This window comes from Halichoerus grypus, chromosome 6, assembly GCF_964656455.1.
Source record: "Halichoerus grypus chromosome 6, mHalGry1.hap1.1, whole genome shotgun sequence".
Lineage (NCBI taxonomy): Eukaryota > Metazoa > Chordata > Mammalia > Carnivora > Phocidae > Halichoerus > Halichoerus grypus.
In genome coordinates this window covers 147864216-147879403 of record NC_135717.1, presented here as the reverse complement: position 1 = coordinate 147879403, position 15188 = coordinate 147864216, and the positions used below count along the sequence as shown (strand labels likewise).

The 15188-nt window shown below is 36.4% G+C and overlaps 1 protein-coding gene across 2 annotated transcripts in view; it reads left to right on the top strand.

Moving 5' to 3' along the window:
• The first annotated feature begins 3427 nt into the window (after window positions 1-3427).
• C6H12orf50 (chromosome 6 C12orf50 homolog) overlaps window positions 3428-15188 on the top strand; it is a 33980-nt gene continuing 22219 nt past the window's right edge. The window contains exons 1-3 of one of the 2 annotated variants that reach the window (XM_036087254.2): window positions 3428-3481; window positions 5711-5830; window positions 6389-6509. In XM_036087254.2, coding sequence (XP_035943147.2) covers window positions 3428-3481; window positions 5711-5830; window positions 6389-6509 — 295 coding nt within the window. Of the gene's footprint in view, window positions 3482-5710; window positions 5831-6388; window positions 6510-15188 lie in introns of those variants that run through there. The other variant, XM_036087255.1, reaches the window with a different exon arrangement.

The window sequence follows — 15188 nt, the reverse complement described above, 5'->3', positions numbered from 1 at the left end:
GTGTGGAAGCCAAGGTACCCCTCCGCGTTTGCACTCCCGCGAGCGTTAGTCCGGGTTGTGATGACCGTGAAACAAGAGATCCGTTTTTGAGTTGTGTGTGCTTAACCACATTTAGTAACCGATGATATTTATGAAAATTAGAGAATACCAAGTTACAAGTTTCAGATGCCGATTTAACACCACTCTGGTGAAAGTTAATTGCCTGTTCTCTTTAATAAATTCCTGTAAAAGTTTAGAAATATTCGGAGACCTCTCAAAGCCTAATGGAAATGGATTTCCCAGGAAGAGTGCTAGAAAAAGCTACAATTAAAACACCTGGGACCCCCCAACACAGACAATAGTAATACCGTTTGGATTACACCTCATTGTGCCTTATAATATGGTCGAAGTTGGTTCTGATGTTTTTTCCTGAGTGCAAAATTTAGCCTTAGACTAATACAAAACCGGATTTCAATCTTAATTTTTTTCATAGGAATCTCATTTATCTTAAATATGAGCTCCAACAGAATCCAAATGGCTTGAGTTGTTGGGAGTCAATCAACTCCAGAGCTAGTCAATCAACAGCTTTATTTGCCTTGTTGCTTAAAAGAATATTGGAGGGTAAGTGATAAGACGGTCAATGATTGAATAAAATATTAAATATTTAGTAATAGTAGCCTTCCTATCTTATTGAGGCTAGTAGTCTTCAGCAGGGGAGTTCTGACTACTGCCATTTCTATGTGCTTAGACAAGGTCCAGGTCTCATTTCTATAACTGTGTTACCTGCAAGTACCATAGAGTCCAGTGTTTTCCTGACTTATCCCTTAGAAAAGGTATCTATACATAAGAGGGTTTCCAAAGAATAAATATCCCTTTTAAAAATGCAGTTTTTTTATTGCTGGATTCAGAGAGGAGAAAGAAGAGATTTGCCATTTCATTTACTTTCTGTTCTGCTATTTTCTTCTCCTAGGAAAACACAAAAAGGCTAAAAAAAAAAAAAAACTTTTTTTTTTTAAAGAGGAACAGGGGGACTAGTACACCTGATGCTAGCTGTGAACTATAGACGCTTAGTATTTTATAGTCAAGCACCAGTGATTTCCTGTTCCTCCAGAGGAATCCCAAAAGCAGCGTGTTTCATGGGTCTCAAGGGAACAACAATTAAATAAGCCTCACAACTATCAACTGCCATTTCCCAAACTGCCACAGAATCTTCTAGGTCCAACATTCTGTCATTTCTGAGACGGGATCATCTTCTAAAACATTCTACTTGCTGTTTGAATAGTAGTAGCAAGGCTAACTGTTCCTCGGGAAGCACTCTATTTCCAGTGCTTTGATTTCATCAGTGCCTGGAGCAAAGCCTTTGGCTGAAACAAAGGAGTCCCAAGTCAGGGGAGAGCCAGAGGTCCAATTCACAGTTACAAACAGGGCTCCTATTCTAATGGATAGCAGCCAGCAGCTTTGCCAGATACTCATAAACCTGAAGAGCCAGCAAGGAGTTAACTCCCGGTCCCTGTACTTAAAATGGTATAATTGGATTACAAATTGGAAGAAATACTTTCTTCTCTGACTGATGTGTTAGTATTCTAGCATGCATCAAAGATGGAAGACACTCAGTGTGAGTCTACATGGGCCAACCCAGAATACTTACAGAATTCTCAGGCCTACTCCCAGCTGTGGAGGCAAATTTCCCATCGCTCTTCCCTATAGGGAGTAAAAATCCTCATGAATATGGTCTAGCTTTTCCTGAAAGACTAGAATGAATTTCATAACAGGAAAGATGTGAATAAGAAAAGGGAGGGGGGGCGTGGAGGAAAGAAAAAGAAATGAAAATAGAGTTTTGTTTTAAAAAATGAGAGAGAAAGAAGAAATTGAGGCTCCAGGCATTCTAAAGACTACCAAAATGTACAAATCTAATTACTGGTCTTTGCAAAGCCAAAAAGGAAAAAAAAAAAAAAAAAAATCCCCATTTTGGTTTGACCTGTTTTTGCTGTGTCTAATGGAATGTAATTTTTCCCAACATATTCCAAAAGGTAAAAACATTTTTTCATCCTTTCCCCGATGTAAAACAGGGATTCTCACAATGACTTTAATCATGATGTTACATGTAATCATGCAATAATGGTGTTTGGTAACAGTATTTGGAAATAATCCATGCAGCCAAAAGCTCATAGGCAGAGAGGGAGTTTATCTGGAGGCAAAGACCACTTAAAGATATTTCTTAGAGGTTTTTCTCAGTAACTTATGTGCTTAAAATGGGTATTTTATTGTTCTAGAGTTAGAAGTTACGGCAAAACAGAAGGCAAGATATTAAGTTTTTTAATATATATTTATTTTTGCTAATATTTTCAAGGGTTTAGCCAAATTTTTATTCTCTATTTCTTCACTTACTTTTAATACTGCCTATTTCTTTTTATTTTTTCTCTTATTTACAGTTATAGGCAAACAACTCTTTTCTAAATTTTAATTCCTTATTTTATTTCTTAGATTTTTACCTTAAAGTATTCAGAAAGTTCATACCAGTTAGCCTGTTTTACTTAACTAAAGTGAGAATCCATATGCCTTTATGAAGAAAGACCTCAGTAACTGCTGATTGAAATGTCTCATTCTGGGAATCAGAGTACTTCACTTTGTCTTCAACAAATTCTCAAAATTTATAGACACTCTGGACCTTTCTGCTATAGGAAGAAGCTATTCCTCCTTTTATGATGGATGAAAAATGAATGGAATATAGCTACAAGATGAATAAATAGTCCAATTATTTTCAGGTACCTATTAAAATAACACAATCTGAATGATTTTTTTTTCCCAATTCAATGGATAGCAGTGAGTATATATTTAAATAATTATATTATCTTGGAGTATAGATAGTATATTTACCTATTAAAAAATTTTAGTTTTTTTTCCAAACCATATCTAGAAATGAGAGTTTAGAAAACAGCTATTTACTCGTGAAATACGTAATACTTTTTAATTATGAAATTATGAACTAGCTTATGTCCTAAAGTCAATCAGAACATTAAAGATAAAACGTTTTATTTTTACTAGCCTATTGGGTTAATATACTAGAATTGGGGAAGAGAAATACTATACAGAATTCACGAAGGTAGGCTAGCCTACAGTTACGTGTGAGGTCATTTATGTTGAGCAAACAATGGATTAGGTAACAATGAGGAAAATTCTGGAAGTTTGAGTTTGTGTGCTTACTAGCAACCACTTTGAACATTTCTGCAAAGCTAGAGAAGGTATCTTCTAATTTAAATTTCTTTAAGAATTATCTATTGTGTAATATACTGTCAACAGGAGGTCAGTTTTAAAGGAATATTACTGATAGCCTGAAAGACTGTGGAAAAGAAATTCTTTTTCCCCCTTACACACTGATAGTTCTTATATTTGCATTCCTGCAATTCTTATATTAAAAAACATTGGATTAGCAGCAAGAGAGTTGAAAATGGCAGAAGTTGGGAATGACTGCTATTTCTTTTTTAATTCCACATGCATAAAGGTAAATATTGTATAATTTATGGTACTTCACATGCTTAAGCTTTTTAGTAGAATGAAGGAAGATATGGCAATAATTTGTATTGCTGAGTCAAAATTTACTATTTTCCTGAAAAATACTTTACATATTTAAAATCTGAAGTAAAAGCTTATCATGTATTTTTGACATACTGAATTTCTCTGAGGAAATTAAAATTATGATATAGTTTCAAACATACTGAAACGTTATATGATATATCATATTGTTACAGTTAATGTGATTCCAAACATGTTAATTCAAAAAGTTAAATTCAGCTCACTATCAAACTTAGTTTAATAAATCTAATTGATTCCCTATTTGAAATTCATTAACCCAGTTACTGAATTTTCCTGTCAACAGTCTAACGGCGAATATTTGATAACATGGAAAAAGGAAAAGAAGTATTATAAACAAATTAGCCAAATTTGAATTCAAGTTTATAAGGCTAAAAGATATTAAATAAAGATATAAATAAAGATATTAAATAAATAATAAAGATATTAAAGAGATTAGGATTAATGGATCTCAATGAAACCAAATAAATGTAGAAACTTGGAGCTTCATGTTCATGCCTGAATGAAAGACACAATGTGTCTGATTTAAAGTGATTTATCTCTGCTAGGAAGCCTGAGTGGAGTCAACCTCTTTGACCATAAGAATTTGATCCACTTTTTTTTTTTTAATTCAGTTAGCTAACTTATAGTACATCATTAGTTTCAGATGTAGTGTTCAATAATTTATGTTTCCTATAACACCCAGTGCTCACTTATTTGCCTGTCCCCTTATGATTAAACCTAGAGATGATAAATAATAATAGAATTTATATTCTGTGTGTGCAGAGAGTTTTGTCTGTTTCACGGCTGTATCCCCAAGTACCTAGCACCATGACCGATGGGTGGTAAATTCTCAATAAATAATTAAATGAATACATAACAATAGCAATAGCAACCACGATACCTTCCTCATATAATTTTTACAATCTGTGAGGGGCACATTTTATTCCCTTTTTATAGATGAGGACACTGAAGCACAGACAGGGTGAGGAAATGTATTAACTTTGTAACTATGGACAAATAATGGAACCAGGAGTTCAAATACTGGTTTATCTAGCCCTGTCCACTATCTTGTACTACAAGATCCACAGATCCACTTTTAAAAGGGAGAAATTGTGAAGACAGGAGTAAGAAAGTGAGAAAAAATAAGAAAAAAACATGGAACATGTGTCAAAAGACAGAACTTCATGGAATATTTTTATTGAATGTCACGCACCTCTCTGTCAGAAAGACAAGAGCCTGCAGTTTTTCCAAGTGTGGGCCTATGTGTAAAAGACATAGAATTAAAAAAAGTACTAGCAGCCCATTAAAATAATCCACATCTGCTTTTGTTGGTATATGTATATGTGTATTGGCACAGTTGTTTATCTTGTAGACCAAGGGTATAAAGGATATACATTTAATGTAGCATAATGTGCTAAAAAATTCCACAATAATATAAAGTTTAAGCCCCATTCACTTTCCCTGTAAAAACACACTTAACAGTATCTCCAATAGACTAAGAAAACATTATCTAATAAAGATTGACTAATAGAGATCATCTCCACCATTTGAATATGGCTTGTGATTCTTTTTTTTTTTTTTTTTTAAAGATTTTATTTATTTATTTGACAGAGAGAGACACAGCGAGAGCAGGAACACAAGCAGGGGGAGTGGGAGAGGGAGAAGCAGGCTTCCCGCCGAGCAGGGAGCCCGATGTGGGACTCGATCCCAGGACCCTGAGATCATGACCTGAGCCGAAGGCAGACGCTTAACGACTGAGCCACCCAGGCGCCCTGGCTTGTGATTCTTAAATAAAACAAAACAAAACAAAAAACTATCTTTTTCCAGAAAGCTAAATTAAATTGTTCCGTCATTGGATTGTGATCAAGAATATCAGTGGTATCATATGTTTATTCTTAGTGAATCATATGGATTAACTGATAACAAAAAGTAGCATTTTATCAGTGACTTGTGGCATGTTGTACTAGATTATATTGTCAGTCTCTCACTAAAATTAAACAAATTTGCTAAAATTTAGACTTATGACCTTATTTTGTAGTATTTTTTGTGATTCTAATTTGATCTAGTCATATTTTCCTTAATTAATTAGCAACTTACTGTTGTTGAACACTAACGCTAGTACGTTGAGTTTTCCATACTGTTTACTTTTTACTTGCAGGGTTCCCAGTGCCGATTCCGACACTGCGAAGAGGCCCTTGGCAGTGACACTGTGTGTTCATTATGGAGAGAGGGAAAATGTTTAGATCCACTTTGCAGATTTAGACACATGGAAATGCAGGTAGAATTACTCACCATCATCATGTTTGTTAAAAAAAAAAAAAAAAAAAAAAGCGTCTCTCTTCAATAAGACTGAACTACGTACTCTTTTTTCTTTTTTTAATTATGTTATGTTAATCACCATACATTACATCATTAGTTTTTGATGTAGTGTTCCATGATTCATTGTTTGCATATAACACCCAGTGCTCCATGCAGTACGTGCCCTCCTTAATACCCATCACCAGGCTAACCCATCCCCCATCCCCCTCCCCTCTAGAACTATGTACTCTTACAAAACAGTAGAGGAAAAAAAATGATTCTTTCTTCCACTACTTAATATTACGCGTTTTGCATGCTGTTCAACTTAAATTCTTATAAAAAATGGTGGCATATGTTTTCGAAATATCTATTGTATCTTTTAAATAGCAGAGTTTAGAAATACTGAAACTCAGGAGACACACATGATCCTAAATCAGTAACTGGGATAGTTTTGTCACATTGCGTTGTGCTCTAGCACATTGTATTTATTTTGAACATGGTATCTGATCATTACATTTCCCCCACCTCCTTTGTCTAGCAAAACTGCAGCATTTCATGCTTCTGGGAAACTCAACCTCTTGGTTGTGTGAAGATCAGTTGTATCTTTTATCACAGCAAACCTCGCAATATCAATGGATTATTTTTGCCACCAAGTAGCAGTAAGTATATTTTTTAAATAACATGGACATACCATATTATAATGTGGTTTTGGAGTAGCAGCATAGAATGATACACTGAATAAAGCAGGGCAAAATGAGTATGGTTTAATAGCCAATGGATGATTTGGGATGATTCTATCAAGAATCATGACATAAAGCTTAGAATGAGCCATCAAGTAGCTAACAAGATGAAGTGAACAAAGAGCAAGTTACACTCTCTCTGTGCATATCTAAAGTGGACTTTATTCACCTGAATGTGAAACGGCTACTGACCTCACTAGGTAGAAGGAAATTGTGTCTCAGCAAAGCATCATACAACTGGAGCCAAGCTTAGAGGTCATGCCTCACTGTTGCTCCCTGTGAATGTGCAGAAACCTATGTCATAGGTAGGGAGAGCAAGGGCATGCTCTGAGCTGCACACTTCAGCTTCTAGAAAAGCAGCTATATATGCGGTTCTTTCTAAGCTTCAACTTGGAGAAAATGCAATCCCATTGCTGCAAAAGCTGTGGCACAATTCAGTCTTCCTAGATGATACTGAGACTCTTCTTTGTGGTGAACCTCAGTGTAGCTTCTGGAAAGAAGATAGAGAGGACACCATACCCTAAATCAGTGAGTGGTGAGACGCTTGCTTAAGAAGTTGGGACCGTCAGGTTTCCCTGGTGCTGTAGCTCTACCACTTTCTGCTGTGGCCCTCGTATTTTTCATAATGGACTCATTCTAGAAATGAGCTTACAGGATATCAATCCTTTGGGATCTGAAAAATTGGCTTCAGATAATCCCTTGGCAAATGGTAAAAATTAGGTCCCCTTGTTAGGTTCTTCTGGAAAACTCTGACTTCATGGCATTCATCATATATACAATACCTTAATCAATGATTCTCCTCCTCACTAGACTAAACATCATGAGGATGGAGCTCATAACTAGTTTCCTTACCAATGCTCTCCGCAGTGTCTAAAGCATAGATGCTCAGTAAGATTGGATGAATGGATAGATGGATGGGGGATGGATAGATGACCACTGAAACTACTGGGGACCCACTGTAGTGAAAGTGATTGCACCTACTAACTGATCAACTTGGCTTCATTGGTTTACATAGAGTGTAATTTTATTTTACCAGGAACGTTGTACTAAATTCCTTATATCTTGTTTATAGTTTGCTTCTTAACGGTCTGTGATAAAATTATCTTTCAAACTAGTTCATTCAGGACTAGAGGAAAACAGACTGCACCTCTGTGCCAAAAAAGGGTAGAATGGCTGTATAACTGACAATTTTTGGGACCCCCCCATTGTTATACCACCCTGGGCTAAGTCTGTAGGGATATATTTTATTACTCTAATTTTTAGACATAGAATCTGGTGGTCAAAGATTACTTCTGGCTTTTCTGGAAGTCTTAACTTCTTGAACAGGTATCAAGGCTGAGCCTGACTCTTGGAGTAAGCTTTCCTCTCGATAGGGTCAAGACTAGACCCAAGCACTGGGACCAAACCCTAGGCATTGTACCTCCATTGTAAGAGAGATAAGTGGGTTTCACAGGCTGCTAATACCCTGCTTTCTCATATCTCCTTTCCTCCATCTATAGGGCATAAGAGGGAGACCCATACACCCATCCCACCCTCCCACACACCCCCCATCATGTCCACTTACCTGATTTGAATTCACCAGGACTAATTTCATTCTGCCCTTTATTTCTATGTATCTCAGTTTGTTTTTGAACGATAAAAACACTCCTGTGTGTTTCTCATGGGTTCTCACACTACTACCATACAACAGTTCAGACACCAGATGGGAGCATTTTTTTCCCACATCAATGATTTTTTTCCAAGCAACACTCTACAACACCACTTGGGTGTCCTACACTTCAGTTCTAACAGTACCAGGAGTTAGCACAGACCCCATGGACTAAGGGCTCCAAAAGATTCCCCCTGCCACTACATCAGATGTCAATCAAAGGTCCCCAGGCTACTCAAACTTCTGTCTAACTTGGCTACAAATTGGAGGTTCCCATGATCTCCCTCCTCGGATTCTATCATTTCCCTGAACTCAGGGAAACAGTTACTTACATTTACCAGTTTATTATATTAGATATTGTAAAGGATACAGATAAACAGCCAGATGTAGAGGTACATAAAGCAAGGTCTGGAAGGATCCAGAGCACAGGAGCTTCTGTTGTGGGGTTGGGTGTGCTATCTTTCCACTATATGGATGTGTTCACCAATTTGGAAGCTCTTCTAATCTCATACTTTTGGAATTTTTATGGAAGCTTCATCATGTAGACATAATTGATTATTAACTCAATATCCAGCCCCTCTCTCCTTCCTGGAGCATAGGGAAGAAGGTGCTGAAATTTCCAAGCTTCTAATCATGGCTTAATCTTTCTGCTGACCACCGCCCTTCCTATAGCTATCAGGAGCCCACCCAGAGTCACCTCATTAGAACAAAGGACACTCCTGTCACCCAGGAAATTCTGAGATTTGAGTTCTAGGTCAGGAACTAGGGTCAAAACCCAAATATTAGAATGAAAGGTGCTCCTAGTACTCTTGTTATTTAGGAAATTACAAGGCTTTTAGGAGCTCTGTGCCAGGAATTGGGGGCAGAGACCCATATATGTATTTTCTACGATTTCACATTAGTGAATACCAGAAACCCCATCTCTCAAGTGACTCACTCCTATCCTTATTTGATCCCTTTCATCCACCCTTCCCCAACCTTCAAATATCAGCAGGGTTCTTTCTCAACTTCCTCTCTGAACTTTCCCTTCATTTCCACAGCTAATGTAAGCATAATTTCCTTCTATGGACCCTACTTCTCCTGCAGCACTCTCCAAATGGCTGTTTTTTCTCCCAGTTCTCAAGTAGCATTTGACCTGGAGGCGAGGTAGAAGGTTCCCTTGGTCCTCATTGCCAATTTCAAGTTCTCTTTCTCTTCTCCCTAAAACCATCCAGCTTGTATCTAATGCCAATGGATTATATCATTGTTACCCCTCAGTGTTGCTGTGGTTTTTGGGTTTTTTTTGTTTGTTTGTTTTTCTTCCCTCTGTTTACATCCATCCAGGTCCCTCCTGGTTTTTCAAAAGTCTGAACTCTAGGCTCATTGTCCCTCTAACAGTACTCCTGTGTCAATTCTTGGTGATTTCAATATATAAATGTATGATATGCCCATCACCCTAGCTTCTCAGTTCCTTGAACTCAATTCTTCCACTGATCTTATCCTCCCCATCTCTGTCACTCTTTCTTACTCATATCCAAATGCTAATTACCACCCGTACCCCATGTTCTCAATTACATGCATTTCACCCTATGACCTGTTTTTCTATTTCACTCCTCCTAGAATCCTGAATGTAAACAATTCTTCAAATCCACTGGGATCTCTAGTTCATTGATTGTTCTGTCTTTTCACAATCCCTCAACCCCTGGATCTAAGTTCTAGGACACCATACTTTTTTTTTTTTTTTTTTTACTCCTTTGTACCTGGTGCTCTATTTCCACTCTCCCTTGTTGTTTTTTCCTCTGCTTCTTACATGTGGAATATTCTAGGAGTTAGTCTTTGGTTCTGTTTTCTTCTCTACCTACTCCCTTGGTAATCTCATATCTCACATCCAATCTTTATTTTGTTCACTGATGAATCCCAAGCACCTAAAATAGGAATATGGTATTACCTTTCACATAGTGGCCAAGTCTACCCTCGGAAGTCCTGAGCAGTATGGATTTGTGTTGAGCATGTAACTGTTTTCCCTCTGTCCAGACACATTTCTGTGCTCTAGGAAAAAGGATTCAGTTTCCAGACAGTAGGGAATTAACGAGCTTGTTTGATTTATGTATTGAACTACCATATCATCTGTTCATTTTGAAAATATCTCAACACCTCAGAAAGTATAATTTGATCTTTTGTAGACCTGATCTTTCCTACAATATTTCCAGGAATACCTATCTACCAAGATTCACATTAACCCAAACTAGGACCCATAAATCTTCTCGCCTTAGACAAAGATTACATTATAAGGTTGTACCTTTATTAAAATCAACCTTTTTATGTTTCAGTAAGTGCATGGAATTGATAAATTCAAGGTGGGATTATAATAATTTTTTGGTAGCAAAATATAAGTATCAATTCACACATAGCACTGTGGAATTTATGTATAATTTTGCCCCTTAGGTTAAAATAAGATAAAATTTAGATATTTAAATGTATAACCTGTAAGAATTTCTAGGGTTTCTGCTCAAGGAATTGAGACCCATCATGAGTTGGAGGCATGGCAATGCTCTCTAAGTCACCAGCTACGCTCTTCCAGAATGAGGTGCTTGCCAAAAGCAATTTTTCAATAGTTGATTTGCCATTGTGTGTCATTTTTAAGCACTAAGTGCAATTATCAAGAGTTCTACATTTTTTGTCTGAGAATATAAAACTGCCAGTTAGTCTTTTTGTAATTTAAACTTTAATCTGCTAGCAAATTAAAGTTTTGGACTCTTTTGAAAGAGACGTCATTTAAATATTGCTAAACCAGTCCTTTAAAAAAGAAGCCTAATCCCTCTGGTTACCATTCTCAAGTTTAAAAGCAAATAACTACTAAACCAAAAGATAATGCTAAGAAAACATAATTCAGGGGCACCTGGGTGGCTCAATCATTAAGCATCTGCCTTTGGCTCAGGTCGTGATCCCAGGTTGCTGGGATCGAGTCCTGCATCGGGCTCTCTGCTCAGCAGACAGCCTGCTTCTCCCTCTCCCACTCCCCCTGCTTGTGTTCCCTCTCTCGCTGTGTCTTTCTCTGTCAAATAAATAAATAAAATCTTTCTTTTTTAAAAAAGGGTAAAAAAAAGAAAACATAATTCAGTTGATATTTGGTAGGCATTTCCGAGTATATTTCATATTTTCTTTGCAAGCATGGTAGGTATGTATTCTTTCTTCCATGGTATACTTGAGAGGTTAGCATATTCAGACAAACTGTTCCCCCTAAGAAATTTCCTAAGTTTTGTTAAGGATGATTTCAAAACACAGTAGCTCAAACACTGAAGCAAATTCTCACCTCCTTGCCTAATTGCCATGTTATTCTATAATGAATAACTTAACAATAATTTGATTCTTATTTTTTTCTAAGTCAGTGTCTTAAGGTGCTTTGGACAGCTGACTATCTGGCCAGTGAAATGAACTTTAGATCAGCTCAGTTTAGGTCTAGCCTGAATGGATATGTGTACATAATCTTCTTATTCTAAGTCTTGGCAAACCATTACTTAATAAATGGTTCTTAAATAGTTTAATAAACACTTTGACTTGAATATTAGAGCTGGTAAAATAGACTACTTTTGTGTTTGGGGGGAGAACAATTGTTAATGGTTATAAGAGGGGGGAAAAACCTGTTCAACTCAATTCTTTCCTCTTTTGGGGAAAGGTGGATAGGTAGAATAAATGCCATAACCCACACAGTGGTGATGCCTGGAACAATTTCTGTTGGGATTGGGCAACTCTTCATCTGTGTCTGTTTTCACCTTTGGTCCAAAGTGCTCCTAAAAGTACAACAAAATAAAGGCAGGTACTGAAATATTAGTTTTCTAGGCCTAACATTTGTTAGTTACATTTGGGTCTGAGACCTCCACAGACTTTAGGACTGTATAAACTAAAATTTTATGATTTAAGAAAAATGAAGTAGGGTTATAAGAAACAAGAAAATCTCATATTCAGTATTTTCAAATAATTTCTTATATATTTTCTTGTGGCAGCCCTGTATTGGGCACTTTGCATGCCTCATCACAAAAACCTGCCAAATAGATACTATTAGCATCCCCATTACAGATTGGCAAAATGAGGCCTAGAGAAGCTAAATATCTGAGGCAGGGTACTTGAATTCAAGCACAATTCTGTCCGACTCTAAGACTCTCTATGGCATTTCAAGAATACATCAATCAGTTCTTTTGGCCATTTTAATGGACTCACCCATAAGACCTCCTCATCTGGCTTCTTCCTTTTGAGAGGCTAATTCTATTACCCTACCCTGCAGCCTTCTTTTTGAAGCTATTAAGATCCTTTGCATTTAATAGAAAACTCCCTTTTTTTTCCCTTTGATTTATATTAAACAGTGGACTTCAAGCATTTCTGAGTTATGTATATTTCCATTAAATAAGGTTTCCTCTTTCTCTTATTTTCTCCATGTATTTGTGGCCATACAGTGGGACTTCTTCCCTTTAATCATCTGAAGCCCAGAAGCTGAGGTACCCCATCTGGTATTCACCTTATCCAGAGGTCCTCAGCTCTGACTCCCAATTAGAATTACTGTGGGAGCTTAAAAAAAGCAACAATATCAACCAACAATAACAATAAAACAACCCAAAAAGTTCCCAGTCACCACCCAGACCACCAATTAAACTGATGAATGTTAAGCTAAATTGATGAGTGTTAAGCCCAGCCTTCAGTGTACCTTTTTTTACTGCAACATTTTTTTAATAGAAAAGTTGCAAGAATAGTTCAATGAACACCCATCCAAGTGCTCTTAACCAGATGCACAAATAAACATTCTGTCAAATTACTTTCTCTTTTCCCTCTATTGTTGTTGCATATATGTAAGTATTATATTACATATATGCATATAATGTACCAATACATACTTATCCCCCCTTTTTGGAACCATTCAAGTGTTAGTTGCAACTATTTGACACTTCATCCCTAAATACTTCAGCATATATCTCCTAAATTTAAGGACATTCTCCTGCATAAATACACTACATACAACTATTACATATAAGAGGAAATCTAACAGTGATATGATACTAATGTCTGATATTCAATCCACAGTTTGTAATTTTCCAATAATGTTCATTATAACAGTGCTTCTCAAAATTTAATATTCACAGAAATTACTTGGAGATCCAGTGAAATTGCAGTTTGATTCAGTATGTCCAGGCTGCGGCTTAAGTTTCTGCTTTTCTAAGAAGCTGTCAGGACAATGTATTCCCAGAACTATGTATGAATAGCATAGCTTTATAGTTGTTTGTTTTGGTTTTTTCAATCCAGCATCCAATTAAGCATCATTTATTGTAATTAGTTGTCATGTCTCTTTAATATCTACATTTCTTTGTTTTTTTCTTCCATGTTGTTGACATTTTAAAGAGTTCAGGCTAGTTGCTTTGCAGAATATCCTTTAAATGGGAATTTGTTTATTTGTTTTCTGTTAATCAGATTTAGGTTAAACATTTTTGGCAAGAATACTACAATATATTATAAAATCTATACAGGTATTCCTAATGCCCTAATCAAACTATTGCATGAGGGTGTTCGCAAAGAATTAGTGAAAAGTGAAGAAAAAGAATTGGTGAAGAGCCAGTGGTGAAGAGCTCTATGAATTATATAAAAATAATCACCATTTTTACTCTTTCAAGCAAAGGGAAGGATAGTACCCGATTCCCAAAGATTATGAATAAAAACAACTTATTTGGTTAAAAATAACTGAGTTGTTCAAGCAAAAGATTCTTATAACCTTCATGTTTTGCCTGTGCATTTGTGTTTTAGTTAGGAAGGGATTTATAGCAGGGAGTATTGCATTATGGTGATGACATGCATGGCACCTACGTGAAAAGAATCAAATTTGTTTTGAAAATTGATTAAGCACAGACAGTAGCTGTTTATTTTTGAAATGTCTGGGCATGACATGGCAGTCTATCATGGTACTAAACAAGACTCTCTTGGCTGAAAAGCACTGATGTCCTGTTAACCATTAAGAAACTCGTTCTCCCTGTCCCCACTTCACCAAAAATCAAAAATAAAAACAAAACAAAAAGCAGCATTTGTTAACTTCCAGAGAGCAAACACTCCTACCATGAATGATTTCAAGTTACCAATGTAACATCAGTGGGCTTGCAAAATAATAATTGGTTCTCATTTGCTGATCTGAGCCCACTCCAGCACACACTGATTTTAAGAAGACAATCCTACCTCAGTCGGATTTAAGGGAAAACTGGAAATTATTGGCTCATGTAACTGAAGAGATTAAGCACAGAGCTGACCTCAGATGCCGCTGGATCCAGGGCTTCCTTCACCAACCCTTGGCTCTGTACTTCTTGCCATTCACATACTGTGGTTGCCTCCAGAAGCTCATATCTGGATCCTGGAGGCAGAATAAGCAAGGATGGAGAACACTGAGTCAGACTGGGTTAAAATCTCAGTTTGCCACATACTTCCCAATAACCTTGGGGAACGTAATATCTCTGTGGCCCAATTTCTTCAACTATATAATAGAGATAGTAATAATACCTATGCCATGGGGTTGTTTTGGATATTTAATGAGTTAATATCTAATAATTTAGAAGAATACCTGGCAAAGAGTAAGCACTCAGTATGCTCATCATTATCATCATCATTTTCAATTAACCTCCAAAGAAATCTTTTTCAAGCTAAAGCCTTAACACTGAACCTCATCTAATGATGTGGGAAACATGTTCATTCCTAGGAATGGTTCAGGCCAAGGGAATAGCTAATCCTTAGGTCTAGGATGTCATCATCACTCCAATTAAATGGATTGAAGATGTGGAAAAGTTTCCCAAAGGAAAACTAATGTTCTTTGCCTAAAATGAGGGAAGAAATGACTATGGGGCAAACATAATATTATTATTATAATAGTAGTAACATAATATTATTATAATAGTTATATATAATATATATAACATATATTATTATATTATTACATAATATTAAAA